Raw genomic sequence first — 16,650 nt, forward strand, 5'->3', positions numbered from 1 at the left:
CTGTCGCGTATGTGTGAGTTGCGTTTGTCAACTATCTCTCGTCATGCACTGAAGTGAGGAATGTCCTTCTCGCTATCCTTCCCACACCTCCCATAGAGGTATTCCACTGCCTACCAAACCTACACAATATCCTTGTCCATTCTGACACAACCCCTGCTCATAACCCAGTGCCTCATGGCTCATATCCCTGTAATAGACCTAGATGCGAGATCTGTTCCATACATCTTCCCTCAACCACCTACTCCAGTCCAGTCACAAGCACCACCTATCCCATCAGAGGCAGGGCTACTTGTGAAACCATTCATGTGATCTTCAAGGTAAGCTGCAACCTTCGTGCTATGTCCTGTGTGAGCATGACGACCACAAACTGTCTCTCCATGTGTTTTTCTCAAGTGTTCCGTCTGGGTGACCAAAAAAATTATTTGCTTATTTGTAGTTCATTAGTTCTTCCCTATTAGCCACATAAAAAGTTTTTGTGTTATTCTGTTTCAAGTCATCAATTTCCTGTAATCAGATATAAAGTGCTAGATGCTTTTAATTCATCTTAGTGTTTTGCTTGCTTGCACCTGTTTTCTGAAGATTGTGCCAATTATCTGAAGTTTGCCAGTTATGCCAATTTTTCCAGCATTAGATGAAATTCGAAAATTCTGCATTCTTTGTGCCTGTATTTATGTTTTAATGGATGTGAGCTGAGAGCTGAGTTTTCTTGCTGATTTTTGAATTGTCTTAAGAGAGCATCTCGTGTCTTTTTATTGGTTGTAAGAGAATTTTCTATTACATGGTCGATCTGGTATTTGTCCTTGTTGTTAACTGATTTCCAGTTGGTCATTTTTAATTCAGATTTCATACAGTGATGTACCTTAGTTGAAAGTTTGTCATTCAGCAGCAATGTTCACTGGATTGTGTACCTTCATCAGCATGTGGTCTTGGGTAGAGAGAGAAGAGAGGTACACTACAGGTGATGTGAAGTCTATCACAGCATTGGATATTATTATGGATCAGGAATGAAGCGTCCAACTCATTTAAATTGCTGTTTGTGAGTTAAACTGCACTTTTTCTTTTGTATACATGATATCCACCTGGACTAAAGTGATCAAAATCCTGTAAACATCTTTCTTGGATGACAAGTATTAGAATTCCAAACCTCTCAAGCATTCTTGGTGAAACTGATGTTTCAAAAGTTTTTGGATTTGCAGCCAAGTTGTCAATTCCTATTTATGTGGTATTTTGACAGCTTCCCTAATTATCTTCATCAGATGTTGAGTGTGGACTCTATTGCTCGTTGTCTGGACTACAACCAAACTGTTAACGGGACATGCTGCATGCTGTCCTGACTATAATTTCCCAGTGCAGTTAAAGAATAAAACAGACAACAGAAATTTAAAACCAACCAAAAGACTACAAAAACATTAAAAAGTTATAAGCAAGGAAAATTTAGTAAGAGTAAGACAACATGTTTCACCAAAAAAATTAAGAAGCAGTTGTTGTCTTCGAACAGAGAGAGAGAGAGAGAGAGAGAGAGAGAGAGCATATTGTCATGTTTCTCTACATGATTTATGCCAAATCCCACACTGTGTTTAAGATAAAGCCTCAATTTCTATTAATTAAATTATCCACAACTCCAATCTTGACTGTGTCCTTTATTACACTTTCTCAAACACGCATAGCCTGCACTACGGCGCTGTTTCCTTCATATTTTATTTCATTTTCACAGATGAGGCAGTGTGAAGCACTTTATGTTAATTTTGTTAGAGCCAGACCTGCCAACATATGAGGGGGACTGTGGTGGGAATTACGAAGAGGCCTTTTGTGGTGAATGGAAGAGGCATTTTGCAAGACACAGGAGCTGACCCTCCTGGATTGGTATAAATTTTTCTATGACATCTTTATGGTGTGGACTCTTAGTGAAGAAGAACTCCTCTCCTTTTTACAACTGCTTAATTCCTTTCCCCTTATTCTTTACCAAATCCAAAGCCACCTTCCTTGATGCTATCATTAACCAACCAATAAATAATAATATCTTCATTTTGATAGGTGTGATTTCTTTCACCTCAGCCTGTACATCTGTGGCAAATATATCTTGTCCACCACCTAATCTCTCATCACTTACATCAATAACCTCTCTCAGGCTTTTGATTCTGAAACTGCTCCGCAAATCAAGTCCACAAACAAATTTCCTCAGCAGTTTATTCCTCCCACTCACTGACAAATACAGCTGCCACTTCCAAAAAACTTAGAAGTTGCTACCTCTTAAGCCACTAATGCCCCAGTTCATTATTCCATCAAAGCTATGACTTTTTCAAGTCTAGCCCTGAAGCAGGGTATCTCTCTCAACATTATCCCCACAACACCTATTGTCACCATCCATCGCTCTCCTAACCTCCATAATGTCCTTCTCACATCATTTGACATTCCCAGATCATTATCCCTGCTGTAACGTTCCTACTGCTGCATTCATTTTTCCTGTAAAACTTTCCCATGGTCCTGCCTACAGTAACTTGCTATATCCCCACCATTAGTAAATTCTGTAACACCAAAGTCAGAGCAGCATGTGAAACTAAGCACATTGTTAACCAATGAACGTGTTTTTATTAGAATTAGAATTAATTTATTTGAATTATTTTATTAGAATGATTACTAGTAAGGTGGATGAGTGCAAGAATGGACAAAGAAGAACTCTCTGCCTTGGGGACACCCAGTACCAATAACTGCAGTTTTTATTGTGTACACATGATGTCCGCTTGGACTAAAGTGATCAAAACCCTGGAGACATCTGTCTTTTTCTCTTCTAGCCTTGGAACCTTAGTGGCACCCAGTACCTCTTGCTGAGCCTGCTGTACAGCATGATGCAAGAAACTTGAATGCCTGCTTCAAGACAGGGACCATCTGGATTCATTCATCCATCCATTACTAGTTGCCATAAACTTTCTAAAAGAAAACTTTTCCAACATATCCTCACACCCCATCGCTTTCCTGGACTTAACTTTCGTTAGCAAACAATACCACCTCTTGTTTATATTTTTTATTTTTATATCTGTTTTTTATTTGTCCAATTATTTTCTTTATTGTTTTTTTACTTTTCACACTCCCCACTCCCCCACCCGCCACCCTTGGTTTTTCTCTGTCTCATTTTCCACTTTGGTTTTTCCTCGTCTCACTTTCCACTTTCCTTCTAGTTCATAATTGTACTATTCATATCACTTCTAATTCACTTCCTCCTAACCCATTAAAAATGTCCCTCTATCGTCTCTGAACTGAAGCTGGCACAGTGCTTACCAGTGCATTAAATTATTTGATCGCCTACTCTCACCTCTCTCTCCATCTGTATTTCCTCTTGTCCTTGCCACAGTTGGGTCCTAGAATCTGAGTGACCTCCCTTCCTTTTCTAGTTTTCCTCAGTCTCTCTCTCTCTTTCATCCCCAAAGAAGAAACTAATGGTTGTGAAATTAGAATAGTTTTCAATTTTTTTGTGCTTTAATATGGATCTGTCAGCAGTACTCAGAATTTCATCTCATCAAAGCATTTAATGACCAGCCATTCTATCTCCTTGTAATTTTCCTTTTGGTTACATTAGAACATAGTAATTGTCTAGAACTGAAATTGCTAAAACTGGAAGCAGTTTATACAACCTGCAAAATTATTTACAGAACGTCTATGAACGAGGACAGCTGTTCAGCATGGAAAAAATTCTGCAGTTGTTATATTTCTCAAGAAAGGAGGCAAATGAGTCACAACAAAATTGTTGACATAGTAGGCCACCCTCTTCATATTGAACAAGACATTCACTAAAATTATCATCAGTTTCTTCATCCAAAGGAATAAGAAGGCTTTAGAAATCAATAAAGCAGAATGGAACATTTACAAGTTACGAACAAATTTGTACATTGGATCAATGAGTATAAATTACCACATTGCTTGGAGTTTATGTATTTTGAGATAGCTTTTGACTCATTGCAACAAAATTTGTAGTAACAGTCCTTGTGAAACACAGCATTGCTTCAAGCTGTGTTAGCATGTGGAAGAAAGTGTGCATCTGTGCTACAGCTTCCAGTAGACTTTATGAAGGTAATAGGTATCCAGGACTGAAAGTGAAGTTGCGCAAGGAGATTCCATTCCACCAAATATTTCAGTCTTAGAGAAAGTTTTGTGATCTTTAAAACAGGAAAATGAAGTAGTAGTATGGTGTCAATCAAACATATGTAAACCACTGTTGTTTTGTTAATGGTGTATGTTTGCCACATGTTCATGTAAATTTCTGTGATGCATGCAAGAATGTATTAGAGAAAGTTTACAAGTAGGCCTGAAAATCATTTATAGTAAGATTATAAATATTTAAATAGGAAGTCCAAGGTGGATTATAAATAAAGGAGTAAAGATAACAACTAATGAAATAATTGAGGGGCTGAGTCATCAGTAGGCATATAACGAGACCAAGAAAATTGCTAGGTCTTTTTACAGGCTTTTCTTCAGATATATACAGTACATTTGCATTTGTATGGCTAAATTGTCCCATCTGAGTACATAGTGCCGCCACTGCTGCTCAACTGGGGTGAGTGATTGTCTCAGGTGGATAGGCTGAACGAAGAAAGGAGTTGGGAACTGGGAGAGAGGACTGGGGAAGTGTTGGCAACAGATAGGAGGAAGACACAGTGTCTTGGTCCTCTCTTAGTAGTTTTTCGTCAAGTTTCAGGTTCAATGACCATTTTTATAAAAGGCAGCTAACATGGGAATAATTTAATTATTTTTCTTCTTATGACTTAAAATGCAGTCCAGTTAGTTTTTCTGTATATGAATATGTATTTTTCTTTCATTGCTGTTTCATACTAGACTCGCATTCAGGAGGACAACGGTTCAAATCCCCATCTGGTCATTCAGGTTTAGGTTTTCCACGATTTCCCTAAATCAATCCAGGCCAGGAGGGTTCCTTCGAAAAGGGCACAACTAATTTACTTCCCCATCCTTTAGTAATTTGAGCTTGTACTCCCTCTTTAATGACCAAACTGTCAACAGAATGTTAAACTCTCAATCTTCCTTCCTTCGTTCTTTGAATGTAGCAATAGGCAGTCTTTGGGGTAATAGTAGCCAGTTTACCATCCACAGTAGATGAACAGCCGCATATCCTTCACATAGTGGAGAGGGAGGGGGGGTGGGGGTCACAATCTGTCATTAAAATTCTTATAAAAGCAAAATTAAAAATATTAAAAAATATAGTGCTTTAAAAACGCCTTCGTACTGAGCTACAAAGTGTAGCTAAATTTAGTGTCACCTATGTTTGTGACAGCAGTAGGAGTGTTAACATTATTAATACCAGTTTTGTGGCAGTATGGCAGCAGGATAGGAAAGTGAACTTGTGAACTCCTTCTGGTTTTGGGAAGGGGTAGTTGTATGCAGGGTACAATGACATGGAGGAGTAGACAGACAGGTTGAGGGCGGGTGGAGGCAGGGAGAAGAACAGATGAAGAGGAGAACTTTAGAGAAGAGGGTGTGAGTGAAGTTAGGATTAAGGGGCAGTGATGGGGAGGTATGGATGGGGCAGGATTTGTGGTTCTTGTGGGGTAAGGGCTAGCAATCCATAGCCCTGAAGAAGGATTCATCTCAAAGCTAACAACATTCTCAGTCGTTTTATATGCCTTTTGACAACTCAGCAGCTCCACTATTCAGTGAATTATTACCTTTATCCTGTAAATTATTTGTAGTAAGATTAACATAAACAAAACAATTTTTGAAAATATAATGTAATTGGATTTATGAAAAGTCTACTCGTCAAGCAACAGCAAGAGAATAGAGGGAAACATTCCACGTGGGAAAAATATATCTAAAAACAAAGATGATGTAACTTACCAAACGAAAGCTTTGATATGTTGATAGAGACACTAACAAACACAAACACACACACAAAATTCAGACTTTCGCAACCCACAGTAGCTTCATCAGGAAAGAGGGAAGGAGAGGGGAAGACGAAAGGATGTGGGTTTTAAGGGAGAGGGTAAGGAGTCATTCCAATCCCAGGAGCGGAAAGACTCACCTTAGGGGGAAAAAGGGACAGGTATACACTCGCGCGCGCGCGCGCCCGCACACACACACACACACACACACACACACACACACACACACGTCCATCCGCACATATACAGACCCAAGCAGATATGTGTAAAGGCAAAGAGTTTGGGCAGAGATGTCAGTCGAGGCAGAAGTACAGAGGCTAAGATGTTGTTGAATAACAGGTGAGGTATGAGCGGCGGCAACTTGAAATTAGCAGAGGTTGAGGCCAGGTGGGTAACGGGAAGAGGGGATATATTGAAGGGCAAGTTCCCATATTCTCTCTTCCCGTTACCCACCTGGCCACAACCTCCGCTAATTTCAAGTTGCTGCCCCTCGTACATCACTTGTCACTCAACAACATCTTTGCCTCTATACTTCCACCTCGACTGACATCTCTGCCCAAACTCTTTGCCTTTACATATGTCTGCTTGGGTCTGCATATGTGCGGATGGATATGTGTGTGTGCGCCAGTGTATACCTGTCCCTTTTCCCCCTAAGGTGAGTCTTTCCGTTCGGGGGTTGGAATGACTCCTTACCCTCTCTCTTAAAACCCACATCCTTTTGTCTTTCCCTCTCCTTCCCTCTTTCCTGATGAAGCAACCTTGGGTCGCGAAAGCTTGAATTTTGTGCTTGTGTTTGTTAGTGTCTCTATCAACATACCAATGCTTTCGTTTGGTAAGTTACATCATCTTTGTTTTTATATGTACAGAAATGTGCAAGCTTTCGGAGCCATTGACTCTTTCTTCTGCCAGAAGTGTTGAAGGGGAAGGAAGAGGGATGAAGAAAAAGGACTGGTGAAGTTTAGGAAGTAGGGAGAGCTCAGAAAGAATCCCAGATCAGGGGCGATTTAACGGACAGGATGAGAAGGAAAGACTAGTTGTTGGGGACTGCACCAGACAAGATTTGAAAACCTGAGAGCTTATAGCGGAGGCAGTAAGGTAATATGCAAGGAAGAGATTTCTGACAAAACATTGTGAATGAGTAAATAAGAGTGGAAAGCTGAGTGCATTGTGTGGTGGTGAGGCGGCGGCGGCGGCGGCGGCGGCGGTGGTGGTGGTGGTGGTGGTGGTGGGGGGGGGGGGGGGGGGCAGAAATAATCAGGTCAAAAAATAAAAGATATAGAAAACTAAAAAGCAATGAAGAAAGGAATAGTTACTGACAATAAATGCTGAAACCCAAGAAATTAATGTAAATTAAGGCTAGATGGGTGTCGAGAACCAAGGACATGTAATGCCAATTCCCACCTACAAAGTTCTTAGAAACTTGTGTCAGGGAGAAGAATCCAAATGGGACATGTGATGAAACACACACCAAGGCCGCTGTCATATAGTAAAGTGTCATATAGTAAAGTGTGCTGTGCACTGGATTATTATAGGTTGCCAGTATACACCCTCTGCCTATGCTCATTCATGCCGATTATAACTTGGTGGTAGTCATTTAAATGTAAAACGGTAAACAGTGTTTACATAACAGCTGTCACATGACATGTGTTGCTTCACAGATGGCTCTTCCTTTGGTAGTATGTTTTGCAGTTGCAGGGCTGGTATAGGCGGTGGTAGGAGGGTGCACAGGCCAAGTCTTACAGTGGGGACCACCTCTGGGATAGGACCTATTGAGTAAGGAAATGGGCGAAGGAGTGTAGGGCCCGACAAAGATAGCGCAGAGATTGGTAGGGTTATGAAAAGCTATTCAAGGTGTGATGGGTGAAATGTTAGACAGAATGGATCCTATTCCAGGCCATGATTTTAGGGAGTCAAAACCTCATTGAAGTAGGTGATTGATACATTCTATATGAGGATAGTAATGAGTGACAAAAGGTGTACTCTTCAGTTATTTTTGGAGGGATCAGCTATACGAGGATTGGATGTGATGGCCATGGAAATCTGCATTTTAACTTTGCTGGTGGGGTAATCATTTCCAGTGAAGGCTGAGATGAGATCTACTAACAAACAACAGCACTTATGTTTTGACAGTTGCCATACTTTCCACGTCAAAAATTCCCTCTCGTGCATGTATTTGTTCACATACAGAATCTTTGCAGCAGTATACCACCATTCTTAACTCAGCGTTCACTGGATGTGTTTACCTGGTCTTGAATGTATCAATCATCTACTTCGACAAGGCTATGACTTTCTAAAACATGTCCTGGAATAGGATCCATTCTATCCAGCATTTTGCCCATCACACCTAGAATAACTTTCCATAACCCTTCCAATCTCCATACTATCCTTGTCAGACCCTATGCTCCTTCTGCACCTATTTCCTTACTCAATGGCTCATACACCAGTGATGGTACCTCCCTGTAAGACTTGCCCACTGCACCCTCCTGTCACCACCTATACCAGTCATGTAACTGGCAAACTTAAAAAGAACTTTGTGTTCTGCCTTATGGCAGGTCTTGTCATGGGGGAAGCCTCATCAGAGAGATCCACCGCATGAGTGAATAGGGAAGTGATTCCAGTGGTGGTTTCCCATTGAACTGGCAAAACATACTATCAAAAGAAGAGCCAACTGTGAAATGACTCAAGTTGTATACCAGTTGTTATGTAAACACTTCGGCCTTTTAAATTTACTTGACTACCACCAAGTCATGAGAGGGAATGGGCATAGGCAGAGGACGAGTATTGGCAACCCACAATATCCTGTTGCAGAACATGTTCTTCAACATTAAAAGTCTTGTCTTCTATGCCAGTTTTACTAAATGTCCTACCTGGATTCTCAGAACTCCACAGATGGGAACTGCTGTTACAACATGTTCTTCTTCCATGCCACCCACCTGGCCTTAATTTACATTAATTTATTGAATGTAATCATTTCTTCTCAGTAACTATTCTTTCTTCTCTCCCCTTTAGTTGTCTATCCCCTCCACCACCACCACCACCACCACCACCACCACATACAGTGCACTTAGTTTTCCACTCTTATTAAGTAATGAACAATATTTTGTCAACAATCTCTGTCTTGCAAATTACCTTGTCTTCCACCTTTAAACTCCAAGGTTTTCAAATCTCATCCAGTGCAGACCCTAACAATCAGTATTTCCTTCTCGTCCGGTCTTATAAGTCTCCCCTGACCAAGAGTTTGGGCAACTTTTCAAAACTCTCCCTATATCCCAAACCTCACCAGTTCTTTCCCTTCATCCCTATTCCTTCCCTTTCAATGCTTCTACCAGAAGAAAGAGCCACTGGCTCTGAAAGCTTGCAGATTTCAATACCTTTATATGTGTGTCCTCCTTATAATAAGATAAAGTGTTATTAATACTTTGAAAAAATGGTGGTAATTAACATTGTCTTCATAGAATAAGTTCGTGTTGTTGTGTGCTTAAGTCAGCCAAAGATGACAGCTAAATGAGAAAGGTACGAACAGAAGAGTAAAACTGCCCTAGAGTGCTTGTGATCACCTGAATAGGGTTCCAAAAGAAAGATTCCTTGTGTATGAAATGAAAAGTTTACAGTTTGTATTACTAATCATGACTTTTATGTGATTCTGACATGACATGCACTTTCATTGTGAAAATAGAGTTCTTTTTAATAACCTTATAAATGACAGAATGTCAGACACCAACCTTCCTGCCTTTCCATTTCTGAGTAGAAAATAGTATGTTGCTTTAGTGTTTCAGTTTTTGGACACTGATTATTTTACTGTAGTGTCAACAGATATTTGATTGATTATCTCTCAGATCTGCTGATGGGAGAATCTGAACTGATTTTATTTATTTATTTTTATATTTTTTATTCATTGCTCCGTAGGATTTTTCCGAGTGCGAACAAGAAGATCTCTGTGCACTTCCCATCACTCACATGAAGATTCCTTGTTGCTCCCTCTATTATGGCACAGTTGGAGCTCTTCCTTCCTTTATTCAAATGTTCAAATGAAATTCCTGTGCTACAAGAAGTCTTTTTTATAGATGAGTCACATTCACAATTCCTGAATTTTGAAACCGATCCCCCCCCCCCCCCCTTTCTCTCTCTCTACAAAACACACACACACACACACACACACACACACACACACACACACACACACACACGGGGGCACGGACACAGACATTGACACATTATGTTTCAATATACTTGTTTATTTAATGTGAATAGCTGTGTCAAGTAATTTTTTAAGCCTTGAGTATGCACATGGCATAGTTCGTTCACATGTAAGGAATAACTGCCTTTATGTTGTTAAGGTACACATGTATGAGTGAAATCACTGTTCAGACTTTGTTGAATTAAACACTCATAAAATAAATTTCAATTATATGTGCTAAATCACTTTTTAAGTAAACAATAATTAAATAAACTTTCATTATATTACTCTGTTGCTGCATACAATTGTTACCTCACAATAATGACCCCCATTAAACACTGCTGTTTCATCAAATCCCTGCCTACCAATTATTTGATTAATAATTATCTTGTATGTAACTACATCATTGTGGCCCTGTGTTGTTAGCTTAGAAGCTGGGTCTTTTTCTTGCACAGATTCTAAGGTTCTCCCTCCCTAACTCACTGTTTGTTACAAGACAATGTTATGTGTGATTGGTACACATGATATATAAGTGCGCCCACTCAAGGGTTAACAAGCAACTGATTTCACTACCACTACTACTCCTGCATGAGTCATCTTCAAAAGCACTTTTTTTAAACAGCATCTGCCTGGCTTCCATTAATTTCATTTGAACCTCCTATAATAACTGTATAGTGGTGTATGGTAATGATAGTTTATGGGTGTTGGGCTAAAGTCAAAGATATAAATTATCTGTCAAGTGTCTTCCTACTGTGAGTGTATGTGGATAAACTAAAATTTGAAAACTGTGAATGTTTCTAAATAGTCCATTGACAACATCTCTTCAGTTTCCTTAATGCTGCTTGTTATAACAAAATGATTCTCAGAAAACCGGTTTAGTTGACTTTCAGGTCTGATGCTGTTGAAAAATGCACATACCTTTTTTCAATTGTTTTAAAGCCAAATTTTGCCTTCTAAGTTGTCAAGGAACATACATCTCTTCCTCTACAGCATACAGACAGCAGCTGTCAACATGATATCGTGCTGTCACAGTGCACTAATTCCTTGTGTTAATAAATCTAGCAGAAATAATTATCAAGCGCAGATTCTATTTCATTAGTTGACAGTTTCATTGTTTGGATAGTAGTGGAAAAGTGTATATCCAGTTCTGCCTTCTGTTTCTCCCCTGACCTATGAGTCTTCTTTTTGGCCCAGAGACTAGTGTTATCCTCAGCTACATTTGGCTATTTTATACACTCTCAGTGTTTGTCTGTCCTTCCCTTGGATGATTAATATATCAGCCAGCCTTTTCGTTCACATGTTTGTAACTTAAACTTTTATAAGAGTGAATTTCCTGCTACTTTGATTGAGCATCAGTGATATTTTACACAGTAGGAGATGAACTATCCAATTCATTAATTCTGTCTATTCTAACACAATCAAGTTTCTCAGAAAATGAATCCATCCATTTGTACTTTTGCCTTAATTTTAATAATTCTCCAGTGATTGTGGTTGTGATAAGTATTTGATTTTGTCAACAGGTTCAACTTATAGAGCAGTTAGAAAGAGCTTGTATCCGATTTGTACACTTCAGTAAAGAGAATGAACTCCGTTCACGTGTTTTCTCAGAAAAAATGGGCTTGGAGAGTGGTTGGAACTGCCATATATCTTTGCTGAGTGAGCGTAACAGGTAATACACAAGAAAAAAATAAATTGTATTATTAACATGCAAACTTCCTGGACAGTCAAAATAACTTACACCATTTTGTGTCACAAATATTGTTGTGTCAAACATTTGATTTTGTATGTCACTGTAGTAATGGTAATGTTGTTGTTTCCCGACTATGGTGGCTATCACGAAATTAGAAATTAGACACCTCAAGGTCACACACACTGCTTAAAGTCCACAGTGCTACGATTCACCTGCCTTATAGCTTTGTTGCCACACTGTTGGCTGTGCAATAGGTCAGCACCAGCTGAATGCTCAGTATTTCTGTCCAATATAATATGTTCTTGTGTGGTTTCAGTCCTCCCTGGGACAGTGCATTGATGTGTCTTTTCGAAAACAATCTGAAACTATCGTATCGAATGTACTGAACTTTTCTACTGACTGCTAACAATGAAGAAACCAGGAATAGTTTAACTTTTGCACAAGTACATAAAATGACAATAAAACATTGTGGTATTTCAGAATCAACTGTATTCTCTATTAACAGCACAGTAATGTCAGCAGAATCTCTAGATGTGAGCATGTGTTTCGATTCTCCAACAAAGGCGACTGAAAACAGAAATCTATGGACTTAAACAATTTTGATAAAAAGGTTAGTACGTAGAACTGTACTTAGATAAACTTACAGCAACAGATGGGAGTACCCGATGGCTAGAAAAGTACAGGATGATGATGGTGAAAAAAATTATTCTGGCTTAGAATTCTATGCTCACTTGGTTTTTGATTCAGAAAGTACAATGGCAGACATAAATTTTTAATGGAATGCAGAGACGTTGCAGCCACTAGAACAAACTTTTGTGTACAAAACACTTATTGCTTGCTGATGTCAATAGCCTGGTAGTATACTTTCATAAAACCATAAGCAAAAATGTATTTTGATTGACTTCAGCGAAAGTAGCGGCCTGAAAGTACTTACAGTTACTTTTTTATAGCATGTATCAGTGATTTGGATGGCGGGTGCAGTGGTGAAGGGTAAGGAAGAGCTGCAAGTAAAAAAATTTGGAAGGCAGGGAATATTAGCAATTGTAACAAGACGGGCTATTGGAACAAAAAATCCTGACAGCAGCATGCAGGTACTTGCATGCTGCCACACACAGAGCCTCTCGCAAATAAAATGCATTAATAGGAGACACAATACAATAACGATGTCTCAGGTGATACCTAAATTAATTTTATAGTTTTCATAATAACCTTCTCTCTCAAAGTTTTTATAAGATCCAACAGAACACAACTTCAGCAGCAATGACGTTTTTTGATACACATGCAGAACAGTTTCACACCCCGTATGGTATTTTATTTTTTGTCTTGTGGTACTTTTATGTTTTAATGATGAAATGTGTATCACATGCATCTATAAACTTTCAGAATATTCATTTATTTTTTTCAGCAGGCTGAAGTGAAAAACTATTTTTCTTAAAAATTCCTTATAACGTTAATTATATATTTGTGTAGAAGCTGGAAAGAATTTTCTCTTAGAAGGTACTTCATCGTATCATATTCTAGACTAAAAATTTTTAGGCTAGAATATATATAAGCTGGAAAGGGTTCTTTTAGTAGGTACTTCATCATATTCTAGACTAAAAATTGAGATGTCTAATGTTTTTTTTAGAAATTTTTACTAACATTTGAAATTATGACTAAAAGATGGTGAGATGAATATAATAGAGGGAAACATTCCATGTGGGAAAAATATATCTAAAAACAAAGATGATGTGACTTACCGAACGAAAGTGCTGGCAGGTCGATAGACACACAAACAAACACAAACATACACACGAAATTCAAGTTTTCACAACAAACTGTTGCTTCATCAGGAAAGAGGGAAGGAGAGGGAAAGACGAAAGGATGTGGGTTTTAAGGGAGAGGGTAAGGAGTCATTCCAATCCCGGGAGCGGAAAGACTTACCTTGGGGGAAAAAAAGGACAGGTATACACTCGCGCACACACACACATATCCATCCGCACATACACAGACACAAGCAGACATTCGCACACACACACATCCATCCGCACATACACAGACACAAGCAGACATTTGTCTGCTTGTGTCTGTGTATGTGCGGATGGATATGTGTGTGTGTGCGAGTGTGTATACCTGTCCTTTTTTTTCCCCCAAGGTAAGTCTTTCCACTCCCGGGATTGGAATGACTCCTTACCCTCCCCTTAAAACCCACATCCTTTCGTCTTTCCCTCTCCTTCCCTCTTACCTGATGAAGCAACAGTTTGTTGTGAAAGCTTGAATTTCGTGTGTATGTTTGTGTTTGTTTGTGTGTCTATCGACCTGCCAGCACTTTCGTTCGGTAAGTCACATCATCTTTGTTTTTAGATGGTGAGATGACTTTGAGATGCCTGTTTTCATCACAGCGGCTATAGTATTCCACATTTAAATATTATTATAGATATTTGTAGTATGAAAGTAGTGGCAGAGTTGCCCAGTTACCTTAAACAAAATCATAGTTCATCCACATGCTACCCCCACTCGCAACTCCTTGCCACAGGGGTCATATCCCTGTGGTAGATCCAGGTGCAATACCTACCCAATTCACCAACCTTGCACACCCTACTCCAGTCTTGTCACAAGTTTATACTGTCCCATTAAGAGGCAGGGAACCAGGACACCTATGAAAGCCCTCATGCCAGATATCAACTCTGCTGCAATTTCTGCACAGCATTTATGTTGGTATGACCACCAACCAGTTACCCACCAGACTCAGTGGCCACAATCAAATTGTGGCAAAGAATAGAGTTGACCACTAAATGGCACAAAATGCTGCTGAGCATAATATCCTTGAGTTCAATCGGTGCTTTACAACCTGTGCCATCTGAAGCCCTCTCTCCAGCACCAGCTTTTCTATACTACATAGATGTGAATTCTTAGAACTTATCCTTCACTCCTGGAATTCTCCTGGCCTTAACACCCTGAGGTCCAGAGGTGTTTTTATCTGATTTTATCCCAGATACTCTCTTTATGTAACCAAATAAACCTAAAGTACATATTAAAACAAGAAATTTTTCCAGTATTGCTTTTTCCAGAATAATTGGTACAGTATAGTGGACTTCGAGTCTAAAGCATTGTTTTTCTACTAGTAAAATATTAAATCATATTTAAATTTTTTTATCTGATCAGGATACATTATATGAGTAAATGTTATACACATAAATATCTCAAATTTTAAACATATTCCATATCAGAGCCTACAGTAATCAAAACTATGAAAATACGAGGGCTGTACAAAAAGTAAGGTTCCCAATGAGTTACAGCCCCGAGGGAAGGTGCAAGGCTAAATCTGACAACAGTTCCCCCACTCTTGAGCCCACCCGTCTGCAATTCCGCTACGATGCTCAATGTTGGCTTGGCAGCCATCAGAGATGGAAGTATTGATCACTGCTCCCACCAAGTGCTAGGTTTGAGCAGTAATCCAGTTTCTCCATGCAAGGAAGTTACCGCCTGTGGAGATTCATCCGCAGCTGACAGGTTTATGGTGAAAAATGCATGTCCATTCAGCTTGTGCACAAATGGTGCAGGGTTTTTGCTGAGGGTCGCACAGAAGTTCATGATGAAGAATAGAGTGGAAGATTGCCAGTCTTGAATGCGATTATCTGGAAGATCAATAGTGAGCTGCTCAAAGATCAGAGGGTCACTGTCCGTGAACTTGTTGAACGCATTCTTGAGGCTTCCCATGGCACAATTGAAAGAACTTTAACACAAACATTGGGTTATTGCAAGGTGTGTGCTCACTGGGTCCCCTGGATGTTAACTGACGGACACAAGGAGCAACGCTTTGACTGTCCTCGTGAGTTTCTTGAACAGTGCGAGGGGGGAGGCAACAAGGAGAAGTTGTTGGACTCTATCGTCATGGGAGATGAAATGTGGGTGTTTCGTTACACCCCCTAAACAAAACAACAATCTCATCAGTGGTGTCACTCCGGTTCACCACCGCCAAAGAAGTTCAAACAAACACAGTCTACAAGAAAGGTTATAGCAACTGTGTTTTGGGATCAGAAGGGGGTACTCCTCATCAATTTCATGCAACCTGGATTGACAATAAACTCAGACAAATATTGTGAAAAATGACCAAACTCCAGCGAGCAATCCAGAATCGCCAGAGAGTAAGACTGACAAAGGGAGTAGTGCTTTTTCACGACAACGCTCGACCCCACGACGCTCGTCAAACACAGGACCTTCTCAAGAAATCATCAAGAAATCAGGGTGGACTGTTGTGCCCCATCCTCTGTACAGCCCGGACTTAGCCCCCAGTGATTAACACCTCTTCCCCAAGCTAAAGGAACACTTAGGTGACAAACGCTTCAAGAGCGATGATGAAGTCCCAGCAGAGGTCACACACCTCCTCAACGGGTTGGCAGGAGACTTATTCGACTTAGGAATACAAAAGCCGGAGCATCATCTTTTTTTTTTTTTTTTTTTTTTTTTTTTTTTTTTTTTTTTTTTTTTTTTTTTTTTTAAATGGAGACTGTGTTGAAAAATAGACAAAGTAAGCTTTTCAACGATGTATAAATTAATAACCATAAACAATGTTTTCTATTTGTAAAAAATAAGGGAACCTTACTTTTGGTACAACCCTCCTATTACACAAACAAATGTAGTCGTAGAAAAAAAAAGTTCGTACAATATAAACTATTGGCACTGCAGTTGCAGTTCAAATCAGACTCAATTATGCCAGTGGAATTCGGTAAAACAGTTTCAATTCAGAACCAGACACAGGAAAACTTTGCACCTGTGGCATGAAGTTCTGGTTTTTTCCTTTACAGCCTGGTTTTCTGCATTTTTTCCAGTCTGTTGCCAGCTATTTCTGACATATAAGCCACATTGCTTCTCCTTGTGCTGTCACATGGCATGGAAATTGGATTACACCTCTTTTT

General features: G+C 39.5%; 1 protein-coding gene across 17 annotated transcripts in view; it reads left to right on the forward strand.

Annotated features, from left to right (window-relative positions):
• LOC126236282 (transmembrane protein 94) overlaps nt 1-16,650 on the forward strand; it is a 538,855-nt gene that overhangs the window by 301,754 nt on the left and 220,451 nt on the right. For all 17 annotated transcript variants that reach the window (XM_049945449.1, XM_049945454.1, XM_049945456.1 and 14 more), the window contains exon 16: nt 11,583-11,731. In XM_049945449.1, the coding sequence (XP_049801406.1) occupies nt 11,583-11,731 (149 nt within the window). The remainder of the gene's footprint in view (nt 1-11,582; nt 11,732-16,650) is intronic.

The sequence above is a fragment of the Schistocerca nitens genome, chromosome 2 (assembly GCF_023898315.1).
Source record: "Schistocerca nitens isolate TAMUIC-IGC-003100 chromosome 2, iqSchNite1.1, whole genome shotgun sequence".
Classification (NCBI taxonomy): Eukaryota; Metazoa; Arthropoda; class Insecta; order Orthoptera; family Acrididae; genus Schistocerca; species Schistocerca nitens.